General features: G+C 51.2%; 1 protein-coding gene across 1 annotated transcript in view; it reads right to left on the minus strand.

The window, feature by feature from the left end:
* Myo18b (myosin XVIIIB) overlaps positions 1 to 12,295 on the minus strand; it is a 186,033-nt gene that overhangs the window by 93,336 nt on the left and 80,402 nt on the right. The window contains exons 28-31 of the mRNA XM_076922279.1: positions 10,084 to 10,238; positions 5,474 to 5,597; positions 4,373 to 4,573; positions 716 to 826 (exon numbers count right to left, since the gene is read on the minus strand). Of these exons, the coding sequence (XP_076778394.1) occupies positions 716 to 826; positions 4,373 to 4,573; positions 5,474 to 5,597; positions 10,084 to 10,238 (591 nt within the window). The remainder of the gene's footprint in view (positions 1 to 715; positions 827 to 4,372; positions 4,574 to 5,473; positions 5,598 to 10,083; positions 10,239 to 12,295) is intronic.

Below are 12,295 nucleotides of genomic sequence, written 5' to 3' on the forward strand. Positions count from 1 at the left end.
CTGTAGAACTCTCAGCTCCTCCTGCACCACGCCTGCCTGGATGCTGCCATGCTCCTCCTGCCTTGTGATAATGGACTGAACCTCTGAACCTGTAAGCCAGCCCCAGTTAAATGTTGTCCTTATAAGAGTTGCCTTGGTCATGGTGTCTGTTCACAGCAGTAAAATCCTAACTAAGACACCCATCCCTCATCCAACTGAGAGCTTATAAAGCTGTGTCCAGCAACAGGGATACCACAGTAGGAGAGGACGCTGAAGGCAGATGCGGAGAGACAAAGTAAAGGCTGACAGAGACTGATGAAACAGCACAGCCGCCTTCAGGGCAAGGCTGCCTCCACTGTCCTGTGTGTGCTGGGGGAGGGGAGGGTGGTGAGGGAGATAACAGACGGACTAGGAGCGAAGCTAGCCTGGTTCTCAGGTACAGAAGGCTGAGGAATATCAGACAGCAAAGCCTGTGGGTCGAACGCAGGGACCCAGCCAGGCCCTCCAGCTCCCTAGCCACAGCATCTGTGCCCACAGCCTGTCACATGGCAAAGAATGTGCTTGGCATTCTAGAAGCTTCTGGGATTGCACCTAAGAAATTTGAGCCCCAGGCCCTTGAAATCCCCCAGGGAACAAAGGTCTCAGTTGGTCACAGAATGAGCATGCTTCTGGGTCTCGGGTCCCAGCATCCTCCCCAGTGGGACCTTGGGGTGCCCTGTGACCACAGCTCACGCACCCGCTTCTGGCAGGACTGACGCACATCCTCTAGCTCTTCCTCCTGGTCCTCTCGGTCCTTCTGATGCATCTGCTTCATCCTCTCAATCTCCAACTCAAACCGCTGGCGAAGCTGGGGGCAGCAAACAAGGATGGAGCATGAAGGTCCATGACCAAGCCCTCAGCCTTCCACGTCACGCCCACATCAACCCTCCATGCCACACCCACATCCCAGCTCTCCACACCACGCCCACATCCGCAGTCCTCTACATCACACCCATATCCCCCACCCTCTACGCCACGCCCACATCCCCAGCCCTCCATGCCACAACCACATCCCAAACCCTCCAGGCCACGCCCACATCCCCTGCCCTTTACACCACGCCTACATCCCCAGCTCTCCATGTCACGCCCACATCAGCCCTCCATGCCACACCCACATCCCCAGCCCTCCATGCCAAACCCACATCCCCAGCCCTCCACACCACACCCACATCCCCAGCCCACCACGCCACTCTTGACCTTCCTCTCTAATGGAGGCCTCACAGTGAAGTCTCCTCCCTCCTACCCTAGGAAGTCAAAGGAAGCAGCCATGCTCCTCAACATGGCCTCTGCCTTCCATGGTCACGACCTCTCACGCATTCGCCACATTCTCACCCTGGGTTTAGGCGCAGCCTCAGAAACCCTTTTGCTGCTCTCCAAGGAGCCTAAAGCTCAGAAGTTTTTCAACTGTTTTCTCTAATGTGGATACGGAGGAAGATAACAGAAGAACAGATCTGGGCCCCTAAACTGTTGGGAACATGAAGACGTTAACGGAGGACGTGTGCAGAGCCCCTGGCACAGCCTGGCTAAATTAGCCTCACCAAGATTGCAGCTCTCACACGGTGGCAGAGGTTATTGGAGGATGATCCCAGATGAGGGGCTGTGTGAGAAAATATATTTCTTTTTCATTTTTTCCCAGCCTCTTGGGCACTTCTGACATCCGCAATACCATTTATATCAAGCTTATATGAGTTAACATAAAATTCCCAGGAAAAAGTGCCTTATTGAGATCGATAAATATCTGCCTGGCATCTGTGAGGATATGTGCCCTGCAAGGCTGGGGTTTGGTATCCACTCAGCCTCCCTTCTGGGTTAAGTTCAGGTTGGGGAGCTGGGAAGATGTGTCATCTCCACCCTCAAGGTCACGGTTCATGTTTCTGCTTGTGGCTCTCTATGGGGCTGGGAGGCATCTTCAAGAAATGATAACGGGGTTTTCGCAAATGCCTGCTGGCTTGTCGGTGCTCGCAGACACAATCTGGAGCTGCCAGTCTTGTGATAAGGGTTCATCAGTTAGACCTGGGGCTGGGGGATTGGCAAGGCTCCCATCAAAGAACTGAACCATCTAGAAAACCCAGGGCTTGATTGAGATCCTGTGGACAATGAGCTGCCTTGGTGACCATCTGGGATGCCGCTCTGGATATCACATGAGTCTGTGGCCTCTGGGCCATTGTAGAGGCAGTCTGGATCAGTTTGAACACTCTTGTTCAGCCAATTCTGATGAGCCTTCAGCTTTAACTCTCTCTAGGGAGTCCTTCCCGACCTCTGTCAGCCCTTCCCAAGACTAGATCAACATGCACAAGGTACACTTGATCCCAGCAGAACTCTGAGCTTTGGGGAGGTGGAGAGCGAGCACCAGGATCCATCTGCGTGGTGTCTGATGCAGATGAGATGACTTGCTGAGCAGTGCTCGCTCACTGGTCATTCACAAGCATCCGAGACACTCCAGACCACAACCCTTTGCTTCTCACATCTGTGCCTTTCACCCAGAAGGCTTCACCCTATGATACAGAGTGAGGCAGAGCAAGATGCTGGCACCCTGGCTTCGGTGATATGCAGAGTCCGTGGGCTACAGCCGTTCATGTCCCGTGGCATGTATTCGCACCGTGGGTAGGGTTAAAACAGAATTGCCAGTTACAAAAACCCTCCAAGAGGAATTCCTTTAAGGTAAGGACTGAAACTTCCCTCCTCTTGAAAAACTTGGTGGCTTTTCAGGGGCAGGAAAACACGCGTGTCTCCACCCCCCATGTCTCTCTGAAAACCAGAGATGCTAGCCCTGACAGTAAGTGTGTAAGAGTGTGTGGGTTTTGTGTATCACTGTCCACGTGTCTCCTTAGTGAGTGTGGAGGTTTGAATATGCTTGGCCCATGGGAAGTGTCATTGGTAGGAGGAGTGGCCTTGCTAAAGGAAGTGTGTCACTGTGTAGGTGGGACTTTGAGGTCTCATATATATGCTTAAGTCTGGTCAGTGTGATCCAGAGACTCCTCCTCGCTGCCTATGGAAGAGAGTCACCTTCAGCTGCTTGCAGATTGAAGTGTAGAACTCTCAGCTCCTCCTGCACCATGCCTGCCTGGATGCTGCCATGCTCCTGCCCTGATGATAATGGACTGAACCTCTGAACCTGTAAGCCAGCCCCAATTAAATGTTGTCCTTATACTAGTTGCTTTGGTCATGGCGTCTGTTCACAGCAGTAAAACCCTAACTAAGACAATGTCTATTTCGGGATGGTGGATTTTCTTTGTGAGGGCAGGATGTTACTATATCCTCCGCTGGCCTCTAGCTCTTTATGTAACCTAGGCTGGCTTGGAACTCATGGTGGTTCTTCTGTCTCATCCTCCCAGACTTGTGGGGACAGCAAGTGTTACAGTCACCACGCCGGCTCGGAGCAGCTGCTTGACTTGTGCTTTCCTGGCTCACATTGGTATGTTTAGGCTTTTTTTCTGTTGCTATTCCTGTCTCCTAACTCCTTCAAACACCATGGCTCGGCATGTACCTGGAAAGCAGCTGCTTCCCTGAGGACACTGGGAGTCGGGTTTCCAACACCTACCTATTCCTCTAGTTACTGCACATTCCCTAATTCCCAGAAGGCTAGTCTTCCTTCCTAGATTCTGTGCCTGAAGTAGACATTTAAGCTTCATGGTCTGAGGGCTTCAGTTCAAATCCTCACCCCGTATCTAGATACCTCCTGTATCTCTCTATCTCTATCTCTATCTCTATCTCTATCTCTATCTCTTTATCTCTCTATCCATCTATTATCTATCATCTATCTATTCATCTATCATCTATTTATCTATCATGTATCCATATGTTATCTATAACTTATCTATCATTTATTATCTATCTATCTATCTATCTATCTATCTATCTATCTATCTATAGATCATTATCCATTTCCATGGAGGGAACGATGCCCTGTGTATGAGGTTCCACAAGAAGAATTCAGGGAGAGTGAAAGGCAGAGCCTCAGACACAGTGATCAATAACGTTAGATACTCGACCGGCAGTTATGTGTTGAACACCAACAGTGCACTTGGTGTCATCCTTGGCTACAAGAGGTGCTGAGAAGGAAGAGTGATCAAACAGCCAGTCAACAAGCAAATGCCCTGCCATCACAGAACTTGTGTCTCAGTTGGGGAGGGGCACTGGACAGCATGCCATGGAGCCTGCTGTGGCCAGTACGGGCAACAGCGAAAGGATGGTTGTGAGGTGGGGCTCCTGAAAGCGCCAGCTTCCTCTCGGATTTGTAGAGTAGCAGGGAGCCACCACCTGCTGAGGAGCAGTAGTAGAGCAGCCCTGTGTATCTTCATGCTACCCCTCTGTGTGAGACCCCGCCTAGAGCAGTGCATCCCCCGGACTTCACCTGCTCCAGCTGCTTGATGTTATTTTCCTGCTGGTTCTGGATATTCTCTTGCTCAAGGGCCTTGGACTCCAGCTCCCAGACCCGCTCCTTCAGGCTGGCCACACCTCGATCCCCCACAGGGGCACAGTTCAGCAGCTCCTGTTTCTGGCCCTGTAGCCTTTCCACCTCCTGCTTCAGCTTCGAGGCTTCCTGCTCCTTTTGCTACAAAGAGAAGGCACGGGGATGGAGTCACATGACCATGGTCCTCTCCCACGAGGGCTCTAACCACTGCATACAGGTCTAGTTGTCTCCCAGGCTCAGCACTTTTAGATAGTGTCTCCCCATGTGGCGCAGGCTGACTTCAACCTCAGGATCTCCCTGCCTCAGTTTCCCCAGTGCTGAAAGGACAAACTAACATTTCCACCTGGGTCCCCTCCTCCACTCTCGCCCCACGCCCAGTTCCCCCCAGCATGGCTGTGCTTTGAGAAGGCTCAGAGAGACCCTGGCAGATGGAAGGAGAGGAATTTTCCTGGAGTTGTATTTCGGTGCACGTAAGTGAAGTGCTTTTCCCGTTGGAAGAGGAAACCAGGCATCATGCCGACTCTCAGCTGGGGCCAGGCTGAGGGATCATGGAGGCAGAGAGCAGAGAAGTGACCCTTCCAATGAGGGAGATGGGTCCAGGGCCAGGTCTGCAGGCTCTCTCATAAAGAAAAGGGAAGAGGATCAATGGCTGGATCAAGAGAGCATAGGTCGCCCTGAGGGCTCACAAGGAGCCACCCAAGGATAAGGAACAGCTGATGTCACAAATGCTCTCCACAGCAGAGACTGCTTCGGGCAGGCTGGCTCCTGACAAGCTCATGCCCAGTTCTGTTTTATTTTCTGCTGAGCCTCTGGGACCTCCCAGGTAGCATTTTGGGACCCTGTGCCCATGGTCAGAGCACACACTATAGAGGGTTATCTGTCTGTCAGCCCCCCATGGGTGTCATGAGGACATGCTGGGAACAGTGTTGGCAGCTGCCTGGGTCACAGCGGCCACCCAGGGCTCTGTTCATCTGTGCACTGCGGCAGGTGCATGCTGGAATTTCTAAAGAACCCAGACAGCCACGAGACCCCATTTCTTACCTCCAGCTGCTGCTGTAGCTGGCCCAGCTCCCAGCGGACTCCACTGCTCTCCTGACTCACTTTCTCCCTAAGACTCCTCTCAAACATCGATTCCCCCAGCGCCTGGGCCAGCTGCAAGTCAAACCTGCGCAAAACAGAACGAATACATCAGGGAACCGTGGTGGGGGAAACTGAGGCAGGGCCAGCTGTGGGTAGAGCTAAAAACACAAGATGAGAAGGGGGTGATGTGGACTTTTCTTGTGTGCGGTTGTTGGGGTGGGGGTGGGGTACCAGGAACATCATGGAGGGAGTTACAGGTTTCTAAAGAATTTCCATCCAAATATTAGAAACCTGGTAAAACATTAAACAAAAATTAAAAGTATATTTAAATATAGAGTAAGTTAAACAATAAATGTTTATAATAAAGAACAAGAATATTAGAGGAAGGGGAAATGGGAGAGAAACAGGAGAGAGAGAAAGAGAGAGAGGAGAGAGAAGGGGAGAGAGGAGAAAGAAAGAGAAGAGAGAGAGAAAAAGAAGAGAGGAGAGAGAAAAAGAAGAGAGGAGAGAGAAGAAAGAAAAGAGAGGGGGAAAAGGGGAGAAAGATGGAAGAAAGAAAGAAGAGAGAGAAAGATATAAGAGGAGGAGAGAGGACAGAGAAGAAAGAAGAGAGGGGAGAGAAGAAAGAGGAGAGAGAAAGAACGAGGAGATACGAGGACATAGGGAGAGAGAGAAGAAAAGAAAGGGAGGGGAGAGAAAGGAGAAAGAAAGAGAAAAAGAAGACAGGAGAGAGAGGAGAAAGAAGAGAGACAGGGAAAGGGGGATAGGAGAAAAAGAGGAGAGAGATGGAGAGAGAAGAGAAGGGGAGAGGGGAGAAAGAAATAGGAGAGACAGAGTGAGAAAAAGAAAGACAGAAGAGAGGGGAGAAAGGAAGACATAGGAGAGAGAGAGAGAGAGAGAGAGAGAGAGAGAGAGAGAGAGAGAGAGAGAGGCTGAGCTAATTTATCTCTCTATCTCGTTGGAGACGCCTTCCTTCTCCAGGCCAGGGTTTTGAAAGTAAGTGTCCCTGACCAGTATGCAGGTGCTCTGTTTCCCTGTCCTGCCATAAGGACAAGCCCCTGCTGAGGGTAGCATGCAGGCACTTGCAGGCAGCCCACTCCTCAGGAGACGCTGTAGCATTAGCAAACAGGAAGTAGCCTATAGGTCATCAGAGGCAGAGGAAGGGGCTCCTGCCCCTCCACAGAGCTGACCACCATGGGGCCACCTCACTGCCCACTCGCTCTCTGCTCAATTTGTCTCAGACTTGCACCTCATCAGGGTGAGAGCATCCCTCCAGAGAACTTGGCCAGGATGCAGTGAGGGGTGACCGAGTCACGCACAGGAAGCTCCACAGTTCCAGCAATCCTGTGGTGACACCTGGCACGTGGACATTATTGACAAGGACACCCTGTATAAAACCATCATCACATCTGCTGTCTTCCATAGCCCCAGGCTCCCAAGAAAGCCAATCATAGCTCTCTTCAGAAAGCCTTCCTGGCCGGAACAGCCCAGAAGCATTCTGATTGGCTGTTGGTGATATCATTTCAGAGGTTCTGTCTGCTCCTCCTGAATCTTGAGGATGGTGATGATCAGGCAGTTCCAACATCCTGGGCCTTGGGGTGGGGCCTCTGTGGTCTCTAAGACAGCAGAGACAGTGAGTAGTAGGGACCCACAGAAGGAATCGGGGCAACTAAGTGAGGTGCATGGATGAAACAGAAGTTCATAACACACGTGTCTGAACAAGCCTATGGGGGCCAGGGAGTGGAATGTGGTGTCTGAATATGTTTGGCCCATGGGAAGTAGCACTATTTGAGGTGTGACCTTGTTGGAGGAATTGCATCACTGTGGGGGTGGGCTTTGAAGCTCCACCCACTGCGGGGGTGGGCTTTGAAGCTCCGCCCACTGTGGGGTGGGCTTCGAAGCTCCACCCACTGCGGGAAGAGTCAGTTTCTCCTGGCTGCAGTCAGATCAAGATGTAGAACTCTCAGCTCCTCCTGCACCATGCCCTGCCTGGATGCTGCCATGTTCCTACCATGATGATAATGGACTGAACCTCTGAAGCTCTAAGTCAACCCCAACTAAATATTGTTCTTATAACAGTTGCCTTGGTCATGGTGTCTCTCAACAGCAATGAAACTCTAAGACAGAAGTATTGGCTGAACCCCAAATTCCACAGTGGCAGAAGTAATCTTGAACCCAACTCCCCTAGCCATGAGGCCAATCTACCTGTCCATGTCCTGGGGCAGGTGAGGTTCGACAGCCACACCAGGAGATGGCAAATGTTCTGAAGGAATTCTTGTCTTAACACAACACCCGATGCCAAAGAAAGGCTTTTACAGACCCCCAACTCCTGGAACACGTGTTTGCACAAGCACCCTTCACTCCACCCAGTCCAGGCCTGCCCAGGGCCCAAACTCTAGCGGTGCAGGGTCAGTGGGGTGACACACCGTTCTCCCCAAGAACTCTGTCAGCTCTTGGAATGATGCTTTGTGACCCATACGAGGAGTATCTATGGCAACGAGACTCCAACAGCAGATGGAAGCATTCTGAACCACTTGATGCAGAAGCCAGGATGGGGATGGGGAATTCTCATAGCGTGGAACAGTGGATGGTGGGGGTAGCAGTGCCTGGGATTGAGAAGACCCTGGAGAAACACACAGAAGTGTCACTGGCTTCTAGAACATTCTCTATCACTAAAGGTGTTCGGGCGACATGTCCATCGAACTGAGACTTCGGCCACCCCACTTCTCTTTAAACTGCTCATCTACCTGGAAGCTCCATGCGTGTTATCGGGAATTTAACATCAACACTCACTTCTAAGCCAGAGCTGATGGTGGAGTGCACCCCACACAGGTGAGCTCGGAGAAACAGAAAGGCAAGGATAAGAAATGAGGTCCTACCGAGGGCACACCATGCAAGTCCCTGGGGGATGGAGGGAATCTAAGCCAATAGCCACAGCCAGTGCCTTTCTGTCGGAGAGCTGACGCCCTCAGGAGGGAGAAGCAGAGTTCCCAGACAAGGACTGAGGAGCTGGCGAGAAAGAGAAAGAGTGTGTTCATGGCCTAACTTATGCCAGTGGCCCATCAGGAACACACTCTAGAGACTGGTGGAAGTCCAGGATGCCTCTAAGATGACAGTCATCCTGAGCTCAGAGAAATGCTGTCACTGGTCAAGGTCACATAGCAAGTGGCTACCCATGGAGCTGGGCCACTTTTCCTGCTCGAGAGTGAGGGCTTGCCCATGTGCCTAGGTGGGTGTGGAACAAAAAAGGACCAATGAGAAAAGACTGACCCTCACTGTGGGGGAGTGTGTTAACAATGCACAGGTCATTTCTGGATGAGGATGCCAAAGTAAGAAACAGTGTAGAGCCGGTGATGACACACACCTTTAATCCCAGCACTCAGGAGGCAGAGGCAGGCAGATCTCTGTGTTTAAGGCCAGCCTGGTCTACAGAACAATTTCCAGGACAGCCAGGGCTACACAGAGAGACCCTGTTTGGAAAGGGGAGGGGGAGGAGGAAAGGAAGGGAAGGAAAAGGAACAGAGAATAATCATAGAGTTCAGGATCCATCATACCATTTAGAGAGTGTGATCCTGTTCCCCCGCCCCCCAATGAGGTCACCAACCAAGCAAAGCCAAGACTGGGTCACCTGGGACACTTATGAACATTTCGTCATGAGTATTCTACCAGAGTCAACATCCCACCCACTTTTGCAGCTTATAAACTTGCTACTGTGGCTGCAGGCCTTCCCAAACCTGTTTGCCCTCATCAGGAGAGCATTCCAGACTGGACACAGCAAGCTCAGGCACGCAGAGCCACCGATGCTGGAGGGGTCTGGGTCGTAGTACCAGTCTGGGCTCCCCTACTGCCTAGTCATGCCAGCGTCTCTACAGGAAAGCAATCGCAGTGCCCAGGGGTACCATCAAAGCTGTCCATGCATTTATGTGTAAGGTCCAGATCCTGCCAGACCTGCCCCACAGATCAGAGTCCATGTCCTTGATATGAAGGGTGCAAGCTCCTATTTGGAGATGAGTTCTTTTTTATTTTCTTGTCCCCCTTTTCAGCACTGGGGACGGGCAGCTGAGTCCAATCCACCTGGATGAGCATGTCATAGAGTTCTCAGCACAAGAAAGACTTCATCCCTGTCTACAGAAGGGCATCTGTGACTCAGAGGGATCAAAGGCCCATCTCAAACTCACACAGCTAGAGGGCAGAGTAGTCATGAACAGGTATGGTCTCCTAAGAGGCATGGACTCCTACTCATCACACTAGCTTACCCTCACTCTGAACAACAAACCCCTTGAGGCAAAGAGATGGTGGAGCCCAGAGAGGGTAGGTAATTTCTCCAATGGTCACAAAGTCATTGGGAACAAAGCAGGCTGAGAGTAACAGCAAAGAACCATTCCTGGCTGGAGTCTTGAGAACCCGACAGGAATCCCTTCCACATGGGGTTGTGAATGAAGGGGCTATACTCTGTTCTCAAGAACACTGACAGAAGTTGGAAGGCTTTGGAAGATAACACAGAGGCCTCCACATACCCTGACACCGTGCAGCCCACCCCGGTGACCCAGTTAACTTGGGACAGGACTCACTTCTTCTGTCTCTTCTCCAGCTCATGGTTTCTGCCCTGCTGGTTCTCCAGCAGCACCCGAGTGTCTTCTAGGTCCCAGGTGAGGTGGTGGCACTTCCTCTTCAGTTGCTGAGCCGTCTTCTTGGCCTCTTCATACACGCTCTGCAACTCCCCAAGCTAGGGAAAGGAGAGAGAGAGAGGTTCGTTGGTGTTCCCCATTTCCAAGGTCAGCACCATGTAAGGAAAGGGATGCTGGGAGAGAGGACCTCAGAGGAGTTCCTGTCAGCTTCAGAAGCCGCTTCCCTGAGCCCCGCTTTGCTGGGAGGTAGCGTGTGGTGAGTCCATCAGCCTCTTGGTGATCTCTCTGCTTCACCTCAGCCAGCCTCCAGCCCCACACCCTTGATTCATTTTTCTTTGCCCTGCCTCAACTTGACACTTTGACTGGCAGTTGATGGATGGACCTATCATCTGGGGAAACTTGTGAAGATTAGCTACAGAGTTCCAAAGAAGGAACTCCCAGCCAGTAGGGGCAGTCCCCGTAAGAGCAAGCGCTGTGTGATCCGTGGTATGGGGTGAAGCCCACAGCTCACTCAGGGCTGTGAACAAACAGGAGCAAAGCCTCCTGCGCCTTCCCCAGACCCTCCCCAACACACACAGACACACACAATACATACACACTATACACACACATGCACACACACACATGCACACATAAATACACATACACCATACACACATGTACACACACGTGCACATACACAAATACACATACACATATACCATACATACACACACACAAATACACATATACCATACATACACACACACAAATACACATACACCATACACACACATGTGCACACACACACACACAAATACACATGCACCATACACATGTGCACACACACAAATACACATACACCACACACACACATGTACACACACACACAAATACACATATACCATACATCATACACATACACAAATACACATACACCACACACACACACACGTCCTAGTTTAGAAGACTGGGACTCAGGACACATGCTTTGAAGAAGTGGCCTCATTAAAGGGCTGCTTTAAATAAGCAAAACTCTGAGTTAATGAGGCCTGTAATTCTAAATTCAGTATTTGAAGGCAAACAGGATGTTTTCTTATCTTCTGCCGCTCGGAAAGGGTTGTGGGCTTATGACTTTTTAATGTAGTGTGAATATCTGCCATCCTTAGGGAAAGAGGCATGATTTTGTAATTTGTCCTTACAGACTCGGGCCGCCGCCCCCTTTGTCTGTCTCTGTGTGGACTGTGTCCATCTTGAAAGTGACTGTTAAAAGCTCCACCAGCATCATCCTTAGGGTAGGGATGGGGGTTTACCACACCTCTTTTCCACTATTTATAGGGTCCCCTGTGATCACCCCGTTCCCCCTCATAGGATATCACAGAGATACTGAGAACATAGTAAAAGACTTGACACCCCCCACCCTATCGCACCTCCGGTGAATGAGAGAGACCAGGAAATAAAGAGATGAGTGCCCTGCAGGGTGTGTGCCAGACTGCAGGTGAATAACCGAGTTCCCACTGTGTTAGCCAGGGCTTTCTAGAGAGTAGTGGTGTTTGAGGTCTGAAGCTGGGGTGAGAATATCAGGACAGAAGAGGAGGACACGCCCTCTGAGCTGCAGCAGTAGAATATGCAAAGGTCCTGGGCTGAGAAACTTGCTAGGTCAGTTGATGCTGGGGTGGGCTCCTGAGGCTCAGCTCTTCCGAACTCACCCTCCTGACAATGTAAAAGCGATGATTATCTTACGCTTTAAGGCAGAGGCAGTCTCACGACTCAGCCTTGTCTTGGACTTGCTAAGGAGCTGACGTTGGCCTCAAATCTCTGATCCTCCTGTTTCTACCTCCCTGGTCTAAAGAGAGCAGACAGGAGCTCCGACGCCTGGCTCGCTCGCTCCGCATGGTGATTGGAAACTGGGAGTGTTGAGGAGCACTGTGGGAGTCTGTGCCGTTTGCCTTGACCCTGAAGGTAGAGTGCCAGCCAGAGAGTGAGCGGACCAGTGAATGGAGATACCAGAAGGCAAGTCAAGAAGCCAGATGGTCACAGTGAACACCCAGACAGGAGGAGAGTTAACATTGCTAACAATGAGCTCTGTTCTCAGGAAAGAAGGGAATGACAGACCTGGTGGTGCAGGCCCGTTGTGACAAGTTCAAGCCCACCCTGGACAACATGGCAAGATACT

Source organism: Arvicanthis niloticus, chromosome 24, assembly GCF_011762505.2.
Source record: "Arvicanthis niloticus isolate mArvNil1 chromosome 24, mArvNil1.pat.X, whole genome shotgun sequence".
In the NCBI taxonomy this organism is placed as follows: domain Eukaryota; kingdom Metazoa; phylum Chordata; class Mammalia; order Rodentia; family Muridae; genus Arvicanthis; species Arvicanthis niloticus.